General features: G+C 28.0%; 1 protein-coding gene across 1 annotated transcript; it reads left to right on the top strand.

Annotated features, from left to right (window-relative positions):
- The first annotated feature begins 6,629 nt into the window (after window positions 1–6,629).
- Window positions 6,630–11,255, top strand: LOC118073148 (UNC93-like protein). Its single transcript, XM_035093470.1, has 7 exons — window positions 6,630–7,292; window positions 7,364–7,631; window positions 8,789–9,075; window positions 9,360–9,576; window positions 9,826–9,985; window positions 10,069–10,336; window positions 10,910–11,255. Exons 2-7 carry the CDS (start codon window positions 7,390–7,392, stop codon window positions 11,173–11,175), a joined length of 1,440 nt encoding a protein of 479 aa, XP_034949361.1. The 5' UTR covers window positions 6,630–7,292; window positions 7,364–7,389; the 3' UTR covers window positions 11,176–11,255.
- Window positions 11,256–18,453: the final 7,198 nt, after the last annotated feature.

Here is an 18,453-nt window from a genome sequence, read left to right as displayed (position 1 = left end):
TATCACATTCTCTTAGTTCTCAAAGGAAGAAATTTCAGAAGAAGTTATCATAGCAAGTCTACATCGTTATGATAAACGAAAAAAATTTACATGCTGTTGAGACAACTTGAAAACAATATGATAAATTTTTTAAACTTATATTTATATTTTCAAGATGCTTAGATTTAAAATAATTCTTATTTTAAAAATAAATCTTTTTTAGTACGACAGAAAAAAAATGCACAAGTCGATTTAGTTATTGCTGATTTTACTATAAATCTTCACTTTCGAAAGTTTTTTATTGTAAAGCATTTAGGTACTTTATTTCTTATCTCCAACATTGTAATAAATTTGAAACACTCGCGAGCATTTACAAAGTGAGGTCAAGGTTTAGGATTGAAAAGAAACCATTTAAATGGTTTGGAAGGAAACATGACTATCTTTTTTCTTTTCTAAAAAACTGCAACTGTATAATTATTAATATATAAATAGATAATAAAATATATTCATGTTTGCATGAAATAAATGAAAAATACTTTAATATAAGTAAAAAGTAATTTTAAGAGATAAAGTTATTTGGACATGGATGTGCTTTAAATTGACATTTAGCACAAAAAAAAAATTAATTTTATTTTTATAAAAATTCTTAGAATGTGATATCCTTCTTTCTTCAGAAAATGCTTTCGTCGTTTCAGTTCTTTCACTGAAGTTCATGCACTTACCCCTTCCGTCTATTATATTCCAGAAAACTTATCCTACGCTTCTATACACACGATGTATATTTCTCTTTATCCAACATATTATATTATATGTACTATGTAACATGCAATATGTATATATATTCTTTGTCATCCTTTATGCAAATATTTTAGAGAATTTTAATTGCATTCAGTGATTCCAGTCACAAGTTTGGAACTAATTAAATAAAAATCTTTAAAGAAGTGTATAAATTTGGTGGAATACTGAACAGTATAATAACAGGCCAGATTGGGTTAGTTATCAAGATATAACAAGATACGTGATTGTCGATATAGTCTGTATATAATCTAGTACAGAATAGATATAGGATGATGTTCTTCAGTTCATTGGATCGGATGATGATGAATCGAAGCTTTTCATATTATCTTTAACAGTATTTATGGAATCAGTGATTATAGTGTCGAAAAAAGATTACTTTCAAAGAAATTTCCTGCAACAATAAGATGGAAAATATTCCCATTAATTTTAATGAATATTTAAAAAATAGATGAAGCCATCAGAACTTCTAGGGTTTGATCCGAAAATCTGAAAAGTCAGAAAAACTTTTTTATTCTACAAAATTTTAAATTATTTTTATCACTCACGAGTGGTGTTCTTCCTACTCCAAATGTACTTTAAATGTTTTTTAATTGCAAAAACAATATATATGTATAATGAAATTCATGGAATAATGATATATTGGCGAGAAACTGTAAAACATAAAAATGAGCTTAACTTCTATACTAATAATGCTACAAGGTTGATTGAGGGCTCATATGAAAGATTTTGACGAAAGGGAAAAAATCGATATAGTTAAAATCATAATTGGAGGATAATTGATGCTAAAATTAAAGCAAGTTCCCGTTTTACCCCATTTTAGGAGTGAAAAAGTGGATTTTTTATATGTTTGACCCGATTCCGCATTTCTACACATTAAGACGAAGAGAATGAGTGGTCGAACTTGAAAATCGGACAACTTTGATTTTTCGACCCCAAAAAATGGCAAGTGGTACCCCTTTCCATTTTTTTTAGCCAAAAAATAAAAGTTCTCCGATTTTCAAGTTTGACCACTCATTCTCTTCGTCTTGATGTGTAGAAATGCGGAATCCAGACACCGCCCAAGAAAATTCACTTTAACACCCTTAAAAGAGGGTAAGACTGGATACACACTAAAAATCATCATCCCCTTGACTTTAAACCCCTATAACTCATGAACGGACAGCCCAATAACTGTTTTTAGAGACGTTTTAGAAACATTAAAATCTGAGCTATCTAACGATATCCATAAATTTATTAAAAAAAATTTATTTCACCCTTAAAATCACTAAAATATAAAAAAAAAACACATTTTTTTGGGAGTTTGCCAACTATTTTGGCAATTTTAAGGGTGAAATAAATTTTTTAAACGTTTTTCACGGATATGTATCTTTAGCTTAGATTCTGAAGTTTTCATATGGCTCCTTAAAATCATTATTAGATGACTTGTATGGGAGTTATAGAGGCCCAATGTCGCAGAGCAGACAATTTTTTAACCGTACTTGGACTTTGGGCCTCTATAACTCCCATACAAGTCATCTAATAATGATTTTAAGGAGCCATATGAAAACTTCAGAATCTAAGCTAAAGATACATATCCGTGAAAAACGTTTAAAAAATTTATTTCACCCTTAAAATTGCCAAAATAGTTGGCAAACTCCCAAAAAAATGTGTTTTTTTTTTATATTTTAGTGATTTTAAGGGTGAAATAAATTTTTTTTAATAAATTTATGGATATCGTTAGATAGCTCAGATTTTAATGTTTCTAAAACGTCTCTAAAAACAGTTATTGGGCTGTCCGTTCATGAGTTATAGGGGTTTAAAGTCAAGGGGATGATGATTTTTAGTGTGTATCCAGTCTTACCCTCTTTTAAGGGTGTTAAAGTGAATTTTCTTGGGCGGTGTCTGGATTCCGCATTTCTACACATCAAGACGAAGAGAATGAGTGGTCAAACTTGAAAATCGGAGAACTTTTATTTTTTGGCAAAAAAAAATGGAAAGGGGTACCACTTGCCATTTTTTGGGGTCGAAAAATCAAAGTTGTCCGATTTTCAAGTTCGACCACTCATTCTCTTCGTCTTAATGTGTAGAAATGCGGAATCGGGTCAAACATATAAAAAATCCACTTTTTCACTCCTAAAATGGGGTAAAACGGGAACTTGCTTTAATTTTAGCATCAATTATCCTCCAATTATGATTTTAACTATATCGATTTTTTCCCTTTCGTCAAGATCTTTCATATGAGCCCTCAATCAACCTTGTAGCATTATTAGTATAGAAGTTAAGCTCATTTTTATGTTTTACAGTTTCTCGCCAATATATCATTATTCCATGAATTTCATTATACATATATATTGTTTTTGCAATTAAAAAACATTTAAAGTACATTTGGAGTAGGTAGAAAAAATTTTCAAAAAAAAAAAATTTTGCTCCCTAAACGTTCCCCATAATCCCACGAGGGGAACGTCGGGGAACCTTTGTGGAACGAAATTTTTATACGGGTAATATTTCATTCCGAAAAATCTTTTTTTACAATATTCTTACAAATTTGTTGTTTGTGGTCTATAATAAATAAAAGTACCTATCTAAATTACAACATTACTCTACAATAATAAATAACAATTCACCATTATATAATAATTATAAAATAACTTCAGGAAGTTTATCTTGGCTTCCGCACTGTAATCCCTTCTCTATTATTTTAACAATAATTTTCGACGATTCCAACAAGTTAAAAAAAATGCCAAAATACCTTGGTTGGACTCGATTCTTTTTCATGAAGAGACAACATTCAGCCCTAGATGGTGCACTTCATGATTATTCCTTTTTTTTCATTAGTTACTTATCAATAAATACTAATTACTCACCACGATAAGTTTGATTTAGATAGTAACATAATTATAATATATTAATGTTATAAATTTTAATCATAAATAGTGTTGTTTCCTTGACATTTTCATCTCCCAATTTCTGCTTCTAATTTTCTTTATCCCAACGTAGAGGTTGTCGTGTCTGTTCTGTGGAAATTCTTGTGCAACCACTGAAATAACCGGTTTCCATTTGTATAGCGGGCGTATGATATAATTCGATAGAAGCCACTCATTCGTGTCTATATTATGGAATAACGATAATATATAAAGAAGAATTTAACGAGGAATCATGCTTCGATTGACTGTTTCCACTTAATAGTATCATAAATGACAAATATACGATTTATATAATTATATCTTCACAAGCTATTGTATTTATTATTAGATTGTTTAAAAGACACTCGTAAAAAAATAGTCTTCTAGGTTGTTACAGTTATACAATTGCAACATCCTTGAGCTACTACTGAAACCTTGATTAGTGATAGTCTAATTCAACACATCATTGTCATACTTTTTCAATAATTAACAATTTTAATTATATCATTATAATTTTATATTTTTCAGATCTTAGATTTTTTCTTACAATTTATTATTCTATTAAAACAATTCATTAGTTAGAAAATGATATTATTCTCCATTGCACATATTTTTAAAACCAGATTGATCATTTTCCCTCTTGCAAGGTTCAATGAAATAGTGGCTTATAGGATGCTCTCTTGTAAATTATTGGTGCTGGTTGAATTTCATGCTCTTCATAAGTAGGAACACCAAGGTTACGTCCAGCACCGGAGATTTGTAAAAAGACTTGGATGATTTGTTGAATGATAGAAAAAATGGTGGAAAGAAAACTCTTCTGAGATAATGTTCTGTTATTTGATAGTTCTAAGGTGGTTGGTTTTTTGGCAGCAGCTGGTTTATCATTCTTTTCTGTAGAAGAAGTAGCAAAAGCCTGGAAAAAATGACCAAGAATTAATATAATGTTAAAAATAAATTAACTGTTGGCTACGGAACATAAAACATCAAATCATCTGTCAGAAAAATTTCAACAGAATATAAAAAATAGATAAATATTAATTACAAAGTCTATAGCAATTTTATTTTGCCAGTAATAAGCGAATTGTACATAAAAATAAAAAAATCAGAGAGTAGTAAGACTATTTAATTATTTGTAACAATTGATTCTAATTATTAATTATCTAATTAGGCTACTTGAATAGTCGAAATGTCAATCATTAACTAAAAAATTATTCAACATCTTTTCAATCAATGTTTAACCGCTCTTTAATTAATATTTAGTCGTTACAGAATGTAAAAAAAAATTTATTTATTTATTTAAATGAATTGATTATACTTACTTGAACCAAAATGGCACAAAGAACAAAAGCGACAAGTATTGACCTCATTATTGTAGATTTTATTTTTTCCCCAAAATGGAATCACTTATTTTAGTATTTTAGTATCCCAGTAATGTACTTTTTTTTTACTGTGTTGTGACTTGAAATTTATTCATGCTTATATATCAATTCCACTTCCCCAACAGTAACAATAACCGTAGTACAATTTTCCCTCAGGGTACATAAATTTTGAAATAAAAAATGTTCTTACTTGTGAAGATATCATTATCAATTAAGTTCAAGATAAAATACTTTCACACTTTATTCATTTACTTCAAAGTACATATAATTATAACTTTCCTAATTACTAATATTCAATAAAGTGATTTACCCTGCAGGTGAAATGCATTTTAAATAACCATTAAAAAGTTTTTGATTGAAAGATAAAATTAATTGAGGTTATTTTTAATTAATTGAGTATCACTTTTACAACTTGCCAATGAGTTACTATTATATGATAATGATATATTACTGCAAATCAGTGTAATAAATATGGTTACAAACACCTTGCTGTAAGATTTATTACTTTTTACATTGATGCACGTGGAAGAGGCATAGAGAGTCTATTATTCGTATTTAAATTCTGCTGGATTACATACCTATTTAAATATGAGACTAATATATTGATTAATATTTAATGCTAAAGAACCGGCTAAAATGTTGATTGCAATTACAAAAGCAGATGGTGTAATGAATGTATACATAGATGTTGATATTTATTTATGTAGATACTTCGAATGTGATATTAAGTGTATGATAATTCATACCAATAAGATTTTTAAATAATTCTAGCATTAAGTCTATTCAATATGATTATGTAAAACATTGTAGTTAGGATTGAAGCGTGTATTTAGTCATTGAATTTAATTTCTTGAATCAGTGACTTTATCTTCTGAATACTGAGAAATAAATTTGCTTTGAACAAGTCATTTTTTTTTAATTAATAAAATAAAAATTTTTAAATTAATTGATTTAATTCTGACGATTTCTTAAAATATAAAAAAAAATCATTTGAGTATTTATTTATTTCAATGTTTCATTTTTTTTTTCAGACCCATTGTATTTCAGAAAGTGAGAATTAATATCAACAATTTTTTATGAATGATTATTTATCAAAAGTAGTTGCCCATATTATATAATTGAATATAAAAAAATATATTATTATATAAGATTTGGTTGAATAATTTTATTTTAAAGGAGTATATAATTACTATTTCTTTAAATTCAATAAAATATTTAATTAAAAACATTTCAAACTCTCTTAAACATTTATTAGCATAATAAAAATCATTTTCTCAATGTACAATCTAATAATTGATATATCGAATCACTTAATAAAAGGAAAAGTTCGTTTTCAACGTTAATTGGATGTAAAGTTGGTGATTGATTTAATAAGATTGTAAAGATACTTAGATATGAAGTCGTGACTAAATATTTATGTAGATGAAAGTTATGCAAGAGTATTTTTGTATAATTATTACTAAAAAATAATTGGTTCTCTGGAAGTAAATACCACAGAAGGTGTATGCAAAGATATATCTATTCGTGTGAAAGGGATATGACAGATGTCCAAGGACACAAATCGTTAGTAATCCCCTGTTGCTCGGTTAATAGGCATGAGTTCAGTCACAGTTTATGTTGCAGTAGTTGTAGATTCAGTTTGCTCGTATTTCACTCCTAAATACCTAAAACATTTTTCGACTACTTTTTACAACCAACAATCCTAGTGAAATTAATAACAGTAAATCTGAGATATTAAATGATGATTAAACATAATAAATCAATAAAATAATTAAACTGTAAATTATTTAATAATGAAATTGTTCGAAGTGAAATAATAATAATAATTGGACAGTTATTCTGAAATATTAAATTTTTTACAAAATTATGTAACATTACACACTGCTCCATGTGAATTAAATATTCTTTTGTGACTGAGATATTCGCAAGTTGGTCTAAAGAGAAAAGTAATTAAAAGTAGACAATAGTTCTAACGCTGTTTTTGCTTGGAACATTATAAACTTTTGAAAATAAAAAATGTCATGGTAAAACTACGAGTGATGTACATATGAATGTGCTTATACGTTGCTAGTTGGTGGCTTTCGGTTGAATTACATGAGTTAGGAGTTGATGGACTGCAAAATCAATTGAACCAAATAGCACTAACTATTTTTATGTGGATGATTTATTTTTATTATGAGCAATTCTCAACTCTAGACGAAACGACGCTGGTTGTAAAAAAGCTGTGAAAGCGAAAATTGTCATTCAGTGTGAGGTAGAAATTATTTAATGACTTTAGTGTTGATGACTCTAGTGAATAGTATTATTAATAAATTAATTTTTTAGTTGGAATTAAATATAATAATTGAAAGATGTCTAATTTTGTGGAAGCAAGTATTTCTAGAAGTCAATTCCAAGCTAAAGAAAAATGGAGAATATTGAAAAATATCCTGATGATTGGTATTGCATTTATGATTCATTTTACTGCGTTCATGGGAGCTAGTAATCTTCAAAGCTCTATAAATGCTGACGATTCGTTGGGGACCTTCACTTTATCAGCAATTTACGGGAGTCTCATCTTCAGTAATATTTTTCTACCCGTATTAATAATTAGGTAAATAAAATATTTTAAAATCTTCCTAAAAAAAAAAAAAGAAGAAGAAGGGCATGAGTTTACAAAAAATTTTATATTCCGGAAGAACTTTTAGGGAATAAATATATCTATAAATATAGAATAAAAAAAAGGTTCATTCTCTGTACACTTATTTTTTGCTGGTTCTTCACATCAAGTATAATCTACATTTATTTTATGCATACAATAAATTTATTTTATATGAGTAATTTGAGACACAAGAGTCAGTTTCATATTTACTCCGTTTTATTTTCACTATAAAAGAAAACATATCACCCGCAGTTTCTCAAATTTTGTATCGAATTTTCAAGCTCAATAATAAAGAAGACGAATTTATTGATTGCTAAAAATACTCTCTTTTCCAAGCTTCTCTTGATTTCAATATAATATTTTTTTTATTAGCTATCAAAAAAAAAAAAAAATGAATGATAATAATATTAATAAAATATAATAATGCAATAATATATTACAAATACAATAATAAATTAATAATACAATAATATATTACATAATTATTATGTAAATTACATACATATTTTATTATTATTATTATTATTATTATTATTATTATATTAATAACTGGCTTATGTTCGTGACTTTGTCTGTATAAAACTTGAACAAAAAAATTTTCAAACTTTTTACAATTCTTCGATAAAAATAATAATTTCTATTAAAGTAGTTCATATCTACCTTTTCCGATAATGATATTATTTTCTAGAAAGTTCGAAAATATTTTAGAATTTTTTAGACGATAAAAATATCTATTAAATATATTTCATTTAAAAAATAAAATATATTATTTTATGCATTATATATTTTATTATCAACGATGATAATATTATAATATTATCAATATAATAATAATAAATAATACTAGTATTAAAAGCTTAAAAAATATATTTATTAAAATTAATTTATGGCGTTGATTTATAGAGCAATCTAGAAAATATTTCGACTCTCTTGGCTAAGACTTTCTGTCGTCAGAGATAATTTCGTTGACAAATTTAATGGCATTAGGTCTCGTTATATCTTCGTTTGTCTGTTCTTTGAGAAAACTAATCTTGCCACAAATTAGTTTCAAAGGTAATTAATGTTTGTAAAAGTAGAATAAGTAAAAAAAGGGGATTATTCTTTTTCAGTTGGTTGGGATGCAAATGGACCATATCTATATCTTTCGTTGCCTACATGCCATTTATTGCAGCCCAGTTTTTTCCAAAATTCTATACCATGATTCCAGCTGGATTAGCTGTTGGTTTAGGAGGTGGACCTCTGTGGTGTGCAAAATGCACATATCTAACTGTCGTAGCAGAAGCATATGCAACTATTTCAGATTTGAGTGCTGATGTTTTAGTCACGAGATTCTTTGGCCTTTTCTTCATGTTCTATCAGATGGCTCAGGTCTGGGGAAACCTCATTTCTTCTGCGGGTCCGTCTAGATAATACAGATTATTATTGTCAATAAAAACAAAATACCAGCAGTGTGACAAATACGAGTACTGAAACATAAATAATATTTAATTGAAAACAAAGTATCTAAATTGAAAGAAAAATAGATACTCTTTACCATCCAAATGGAGTATCTTTTAACTGACTTTCTTCATTGTCTTCTATCGTTTCGGTATTCAACCAAGTCTCACTGCTGTGACTATAATTTGATGGTGTAATTAAGTTTAATTCACTCAACAATTAATTGTTTATTACTAATTTTAGTTTTGTCCTATGGAATAGAGGATTTACCAAGCAATCTAACTTTGAATAGTTCAATAGTATCAGAAACTTGTGGAGCAAATTTTTGCCAACGGATTGAAGAAAATCCCAATTTAGCACCGCCCCCAATGGAAAGAATTCATTTGATTGCTGGAATCTATTTGGGTTGTATGGTACTGGCAGCTCTGATCGTCGCATTTGGAGTTGATTCTTTATCAAGGTGATCCGTTGTTTCTGTCTCAAACAAAATAATATGGAAATCAATTGTCAACAGAGGTTTAAATTTAATCAATTTCCATTTCTTTTCCCTATAATAAAGAAACGGAATATGATACATCTTAAGTCAAATGAAAAATGTCAATAGCTTTTACTCTGTTGAATTTCTTGATTCAAGCTACTGGAAAATTGATAGCTATCAAATACAAATAAAGATAAAATAATTTCCAATAAATCATGAAAATAATTGCAGATATGACAAAGGCCGAACTGGATCAGCAGCTGGCCAGTCAGGACTTAAATTATTGGTTGTCACTTTAAAATTATTAAAAGAAAAACGTCAATTACTTATAATGCCTATAACAATGTTCATTGGAGCTGAGCAAGCCTTTTTATTTGCTGATTATAATGCAGTAACTATCTAATGACAATCTCTAGTCATTTATGTTTATTTGTTATAAATATTTAATCGTTTTATTCATTCTCGTGATTCAAGTCTTATGTCTCATGTGCCTATGGTATCAATAACATTGGTTACGTCATGATATGCTTCGGAATAGCTAATGCTATAGCTGCCTTGGCCACAGGATCTATCGTTAAAATTACTGGAAGGGTACCTGTTGTCATTTTTGCTTTCGTACTTCATCTGGCTATTATTGTTGTCCTTCTACTTTGGAGACCAACGCCAGAACAAGGATTTATCTTTTTCCTGATGTCCGGGTTGTGGGGGATCTGTGATGCCATTTGGCTCGTTCAAGTTAATGGTAAGTAACAAATCAACCATTCATTTAATTACGTTATTGGTTTAACTAGTTTTTTTTATTACTTTTACGAGATGATTATTATCTAAATGTTCATTGATTCGGTTGATGCTATCATTTGCATACGTAGATTATAATTATCATAAATTGGCAATAAAACGTCAAACTTTGAATAATACTGGAGTAAATCAATGTTAGTTTATTACTTGACGTTACTTGAAGTAATTTAAAAAACAATGATGATATTTGAAGGCATTGTTATCGATAATCGTAAAATATTTGTGAATAAACTGACATTCAGTCACTAACTTGTTGTTGATAAGGACACTTCCTGTGAGCTTTACAGGATAACTTGCCTACAAGTATTTGAAAGTTGTTTTTTATAAGACAAAGTATTTTTTGATTTAAAAAAAAAGGAAATGTTTGGTGTACAAATTGTTAAAGTGTAAATAATAGAATGTCTTTGACTGGAATATTCTCTATTAAAGCCACATTGATAACAAATATTTATATCTGCAAAAAACAAATATTTTTTTTGTATCCTGAATGAAATATTTTTATTTCTTGTCTTTATAGCATTGAGTGGAATTTTATTCCCTGGAATGGAAGAAGCTGCATATTCAAATTTTCGATTGTGGGAAGCAACCGGATCTGTTATTACATATGCTTACAGTCCTTATTTATGCACGAATATCAAGTTATATATTCTATCAGGAATCCTCATAGTTGGTGTGATTGGATATGGAATAATCGAAGTCACAGGAGGCATTTCAAAGGTTGTTTTAGATCCAAAAACAGATTTTGAACTTGTTCGAGACAATGAAGTAACTAACGAAAAATAATTGAGATTTTTTTTATTGTTTAAATTAAAATAAATGTGAATGTAAGTTATATTTTTATAAAAATTCAAGTAATATGTAAATAAAATGCTGAAGTAATAATTGAATAAAAATATTTATTCAGCGATTGATCAATAATTCAATAGAATTTGTATTTTATATTCTTTTATTTGAGTACTTTTTTTCAGATATTTTTTAGATGTCTAAAAATGGTACATAAGATGACTTTCAGATATCTCTTAAGATATCTTTTGGATAGCCTCTTGCTAGATGAAACATATCTAATTTTATCTCAATCGATTTTTCTATTCATTCACTTCCTTGTATATTAAGAAATTAATTCATCAAATCATCGAATAATTGATAGTATTTGATCAATCAAATTACCCGGAAGTCTTTTTTATAATTTATAAATAAATAATAAATGATAGTATATGAGTGATTCAACCTAAATTGTGCACAATATTAAAACAAAAATGAGTCAGTTTTGTTGAGTGACAGAATTAATAAACATGTCAGAGAAAGTGAATTTTGTTGATAAAATTTTTAATTTCAACCTACTTTCATTACATTTATTTTTAATGTTTTTTAAATTATTTGGTCTGGTACCACTGTCAGTGTCTAATCTAAAAGTACTTCAAAAAGATATTAAAAAAGTATTTCCCATAAAATTTCCATCATCTCAGATAACGTTGATGCTTAACAACATTGGGTTTATCATTTTATGGCCGATAGAGGTGTATCTTTTAATTGATATGATTCAAGTGGCTTTAAAAAAGAAGTCTAATTCAAGTATGAATTATTTCGCCATAGGATTACAACTTTGTCAATTGATTGTGTTGGTTAGTTGTTCGAAAAAACGTCGAATATTGGTGGATGTTTTAAATGAAATCTTTACTCTTGAGAGTGAGATAGTTCAGAGGCTTGAAAATTATACCAAGATAAATAAGATAATATGTCATCAAGTAACGATAATTATTATCTTTACTGCAACTAATATGATGCTTCTGATAGAAACTGCTCTGACAAAATTTAACAACAATATATTTGTTTATAAAAAAATATTTGTGTTTATTATTCCGGAATTTATTATTAATTGTTTAATAATCCAATACACTTTACTCTTGATCTATCTTTTAAGCAGAATTCGTGATATCAATAAGTTATTCCAATCACTATTAGTATCAACACAAAATGGTGACCGCGATGTCATTGTAGTAATCGACAAGTGGACGAAACATTCGATAATAAGTCACATTAATTATATTCGAAGAATATATAATAAGTTTTGTAAAATTTTATGTCAAATAACGGAATTTTATTCACTGTCGATGCTGTTTGTGACATCATACAATTTCCTCGCTCTCATAAACTCGGTGTTTTTCTTCCTGAAAAACTGTAGCACAGAGTCATCAATAATATTATCATGCATGAAAGAGTTCCCGTGGATTATTAAATTTATTCTTCCCATGTTTATTTTGACGAACTGTGCTACCAATATCATTGTGGAAGTACGTATAAATTTGATGAATTAATTATCATAATTATTTGCTAGGAAATGAATTTACTAAGTAATTATTTATTGTAGATAACCAGGATGAAAACTTTGATTTATAAAGTATCAGCTGCGTATTACAATCAGTCAGATATTGTACTCGAGGTATCGAAAAAAATCTATGAATTTTTTTCTTTAATAGCTAACGAAAAATTGAAAATTGTCAACAGATTTTTACAGTATTCATCAGTAAATTTTACGAAGTTTTGAAAAATTTATGAATAAATAAACCAAAGAAATATTATATCATTAAATGCATTTTATTGCATATTTTTGCTGATCAATGGCATTGACAATTACAGAAATATATTCATAGTTATTGTTTATATGTTCTAAAGTGAATATTTTAAAATCCACTTTCATTAAAATTTATTGGCAGTCATTAACATTAGAAGCTCTATTGGTGTAATATATTTTCTTCTTTGCAGCTTCAGGAATTCTCTGTTCAGTTGTTACATAAACCTAATTACTTCACAATTTCTGGATTATTTCAACTAAACAACAGGCTGATTACATCCGTTGAGTATTTCTTTAATATTCAATAACTTTACTCTCCATAAAAAATATTTACTAAAACCTAAGCTCTACTTTTCGATTTGCAGATTTGTGGTACCACTGTAACATACATAATAATTCTCAGCCAATGGGACATACTTTTTCCCAATGCAAGATTCTTTAGATTGTGAGTTACAATAAAAACAAACTCAAGCTGTTAATTGAAATTTGTAAGATATCATCAACATGAAATATTTTTGTATACCTCTTATAATTTAATAAAACCATAAATGATTATTTTATCATCAAATATTAAAATGTTAATTCATAAACCAAAGAAAAATAAGGCATGCATTTACAGTAATGAAATTTTTCGATTCATATCACAGGTGATGTTTAATTGGTTCAAAGCTCCCCTTTCATTTCCAACCCTTTCAGGGAACATAGAAATAATTTTATTCAGTAGTAGTGTTTTAACATTCAAAATAGAAATAAAAACAATGCTTTTTGTCACTAAATATTCAAAGTATCAAATTTTTTTGTTTAAATTAATAATTACATTCACAAAGTTGTTAGGATTAGCACCGTTCAATGTAGTTATAACACCAATTACTGGTAACGGTCCGCAGTTATTCTGGATAAAATTAATTAGCTCTTTGACATCAGCTCTCTATAATTTATTCGGCTTTTTTATTTCAATAGGGTTTGAGTGTTACTTCTTTATAACCCTACTCGAAAATCACGACAAGAATGAAAAATCAATGATTCACAGCATATTTGGTTTTGGCATAGCTATTTTTATCATCAGATCAACAATAATATGTTATTACTCTGTGAAACATAAAAAAATCGTTAACATTCTAAACCGAGTGTTGTATTTCGAGAATAACATTAGGCAAAACATTGATAAATACACTAGCAAAAGGAACTATAAATTTCACTCAATTATTGTCATTGTTTTTTATTTAACGATCCACATATTTTTGATTGGAACTGAGCTGATTGATGATCGTCTGAATTTTTATAATAAAATGGTATTTTTTGTTATTCCTGAATTCATTGTGGGAGGTTTGTTATTGCAATATTCCCTGATATTAATATTATTCGAGAAAAAATTTAATGTTTTAAATAAATCACTAGCATCTTTGGCGATAAAAAATATTGAAGATTATCACGATTGTATCTTTGTGATAAATAATTCATATAAAAATGAGATCATGGAACAGATTTGTTTCTTTCAAAAAGCATATTGCAATCTTCTTAATATTTTGTATGACATCAACAAATTCTTTTCCATGCCAACTTTACTTGCTGTTGCCTACAACGTATTAGCAACAATAAATGCATTATATTTTTTTGCTATTAAAGTTCTCAATTCGAAAAAACAGATAACAGTTTTTGAATTTATTAATGAAGTAGTGTGGGTAATGAAGTTCATATATGCTGCATTCGTCTTGGCAGATTGTGTAACAAAAATTCTCAACGAGGTATTTAATGGTTAAATTATATAGTATTTTGTATAATTGAATGGATAATGGTTGGTTTCAGATGAAAAATACCAAGAGTATTATTTATAATGTTAGAACAACTTACTCTAGACAGATCCAAATAATTAGCAAGGTTAATAAAGTTTATAAAAAATTAATATGTTAAGATATCAATCATATAATTAGTTTTTCTTTCTCCTCCAGATCCACGAGTTATCGATACAAATGCTGCATGACAACAACACTTTTAATGTTTACGACTTATTTTCTTTGGATAATAAGCTTCTGTCATCGGTAATTTTTTTTAATAATGACTATTTTGTTCCACGATATAAGTAAAACTTTCCACACTTCAACAATTACGATTATTATTGCAGATTTTTCAGTCGATTATTGGATATTGGCTGATTCTGAAACAAATATATGGCTCTTACTCAGATTCAACTTCTATGGCATCATCTACAAATCATTCAATAACCTCCTAATTTTTTTTTTGATGACCCAAAACTTAGTTGGAAAAGTATTTTATCATTAAACAAGTTCTTCTTAGAGATTTAAGTACTTTTATAATTACTCAAAATACATTTATTGTATTAAATACGAAATATATTTTATACCTCTGAATAATTAATGATAGAATAAAACAATTTTTTTATCATTCAATATCAAATTAATTATTTATTAACTAAGGACATCTGAAACTAGCATTAAAGTAATGAATCTTTCTGATTCATATCTTTGGTAATGTTGATTTTGATTTAAGATATCGCTTCATTCTTCGTCTTTTTGTAATAATACAGAAACAACTACATTCAGTAGTAGTGGGTTGATGTTTAAAATAGTAATAAAGCAATGCTTTTTATCAAATGTCCCAAGTATAAAATTTTGTTATTAAAATTGTTGATATTCTTTACCAAGGTGTTAGGATTGGCACCTGTCAAAGTGATAATAACACCAATTACTGGAAATTGTGAAGAATTATTTTCAATAACGCTAGTTAGCTCCTTGAAATCAGCACTCTCGAATTTAGTTAGCTATTTTATTTTAGTTGGAATTGAGTGTAACAGTTTGACAGTATTATTTCAAAACCGTGGAAGCATAAATAGAAAAAAGTCTACAATTTATCATATGATTAGCTTTATAATTGCTGTCTCACTTATTCGATTGGCAATAATATGTTATTACTCTATGAAGCATAGATTAATTATCAACATTTGGAATAAAGTGTTATGTTTTGAGAATGAAATTCGGCAACACATCACAAGCTACAGCTGTAAAAGAAAATATAAGTTTTATTCAATCATTGTGTTTGTTCTTTACTTAATCATTCATCTAGTGCTGATTGGAACTGAGTTTGTTGTTAAAAACAATGATTTTTATAGCAAAATAATTTTTTTTTTCATCCCCGAATTTATCGTGGGAGGTTTATTGTTGCAATACTTCTTGATAGTTGTATTTTTTGAGAAAAAATTAAATATCCTGAATCAATCACTAGCATCTTTGGCAGTTAAAAATACGAATAGTAGTAACAATCGTATCTTTGTGATAAATAATTCATACAAAAATGAGATCATGGAACAGATTTGTTTCTTCCAAAAAGCATACTGTAATCTACAGAATATTTTATATGACTTGAACAGTTTCTTTTCTATGCCAACTCTACTTGCTGTTGCATACAACGTATTAGCAACAATAAATGCATTATATTTTTTTGCTAATAAATTTTTCTCTACAGCAGGAACATTGACAGTTGTTCAATATGTCAATGAAATAATGTGGGTAACAAAATATGTCTTTCCGATATTTGTTTTAGCAGATTGTGTTACAAAAATTCTTAAAGAGGTAATTAGAAATGAAGTGAAGTAGTCATCTGTATGTTTGAATTGAATTTTTCTTTCTTTCTAGATGAGAAGTACAACACATATTATTCATGATGTTGGATTAACTTATTTCAACCAGGCGCAGATATATGGCAAGGTCAGTATTTATTTTTAAAAAATAATTTATATCATATAATTAGTTTTTTCTTTCTCCCCTAGATCCATGAATTGTCAATACAAATGCTCCATACTAGCAACACTTTTAATATCTACGACGTATTTTCTTTAGACAACAAGCTTCTATCTTCAGTAATTTTTTTTAATAATAACAATTTAATTCCTAGACATCTGCAGAACTTTCCATACTTAAATAATCCCTATTATTTTTGCAGATTTTTCAATCCATTATCGCTTACTGGCTGATTCTGAAACAAATATACAACTCGTTCTCGAATTCAACTTCACCAGGGTCATCAACAAACCATTCAATTACCACCTAATGATTTTTTTATTGACTCCCCAACAAAGCTGATTAATATAATTGAAAGCTTATTTCCAAATTGAACTCGAATGCATCATATGCAGTAATCAATAATAGACTTCGGGATTACGATAAAACTAATATTACTCTGTTTTAATTCAACAGTGTCCACCATGATCAGTAAACACCTACCGATTTCCACTAAAAAATACTCTAAACTAGATATTTTACTTCTACGTGCAGTTGTTTTATTTTTTAACATACTAGGACTTGGGCCTTTTTCTTTAAAAATCGTACCTGTAAATGCCAGAGTTAAGAATAAATTTACAGTGACTTTTATAAACTCCAATTCAATGGTCATCTTCAATTTAATATCCTTCCTATTGTTGTGGAGTGTCGAATTGTATTCACTAATAAACATAATGCAGTGGTCCTCTTTGGCGCACGAAAGTGAAATAATGTTTCACTTACGATACTTTGCGGTTATTATGCAAATTATTCGAGTTATTGTCATGTGTAATAACATCATTAAACGAAAATTACTTACCAGCTTTCTAAACAAAATCATTGACATGGAAAATGAGATAGCAGAAAGATTTCGTTGCAATTACTCTTACCTTGAGCATCGAAATATTTATGAAATAATTATATTCTGTATGTTTACAATAATTCATATTGTACTGATTAAAACTGACATGGCAGTGAATCCAGATGATTTTTTATCCAAGTTCATCAATTTCATTATTCCTGAATACGTTACTGGGTGTGTGTTGATTCAGTATGGTTTAATATTAATATTCCTACGAAGAAGATTTCGAAACATCAACGAATCACTTTTGGGAATTGAATTTCTTAGACATGGAGTCTGCAATAATCGTATTGTTGTTGTGAGTGTGGCCTATAAACACAAGATTCTAGAGCATGTCAATTTTCTTCGAACAACTCGGAGCAAACTTGAAAAAATTTGTCTGGACATCTCTGAGTTTTATTCTTATCCCATTTTTTTTATAATTGGCTTTTTTTGTATAGGCATTGTTAATGCATTGTTTATAATAATTAAAAAGTTCTCGGTTTCATTACCGAATTTATATGAATTCATCAACGATTTAATATGGATATCAAAATTAATTTTCCCTATTGTGGTTATAACAAATTACGTCACGAAGATTTCATATGAGGTAAGGATTAATAATTTGTAAATAAAAAATATTGAAAAATTTTTTCTCTCATTTTTTGATTTTTTTTTTTTTTTACAGATAAAGAGAACAGGAAACATTATTCAACGAGTCATAGACTTTTGTTCGAGTCATACAGAAATTGTATATAATGTAATATCTGGTTTCTTAAAGCATGAAATATAACTCATGTGGTCAATTTGATATATTGATATCTGTGGTTAATTTATTTTGCAGCTCCATTTATTTTCTCTACAAGTCTTGCATA

This window comes from Chelonus insularis, unplaced genomic scaffold (genome assembly GCF_013357705.1).
Source record: "Chelonus insularis isolate UGA/USDA-ARS -01 unplaced genomic scaffold, ASM1335770v1 contig_131_pilon, whole genome shotgun sequence".
Taxonomy (NCBI): domain Eukaryota; kingdom Metazoa; phylum Arthropoda; class Insecta; order Hymenoptera; family Braconidae; genus Chelonus; species Chelonus insularis.
The sequence above is the reverse complement of the archived record's forward strand: the minus strand, read 5'-3'. Positions and strand labels throughout refer to the sequence as shown.

Excerpts from the sequence above, each read along its gene's own strand:
- LOC118073148 (XM_035093470.1), top strand. The coding sequence starts at position 7,390 with ATGTCTAATTTTGTGGAAGCAAGTATTTCTAGAAGTCAATTCCAAGCT. Across the intron at positions 7,632-8,788 it reads CTACCCGTATTAATAATTAG|TTGGTTGGGATGCAAATGGA; the intron begins GTAAATAAAATA and ends ATTCTTTTTCAG. Across the intron at positions 9,986-10,068 it reads TATTTGCTGATTATAATGCA|TCTTATGTCTCATGTGCCTA; the intron begins GTAACTATCTAA and ends TCGTGATTCAAG.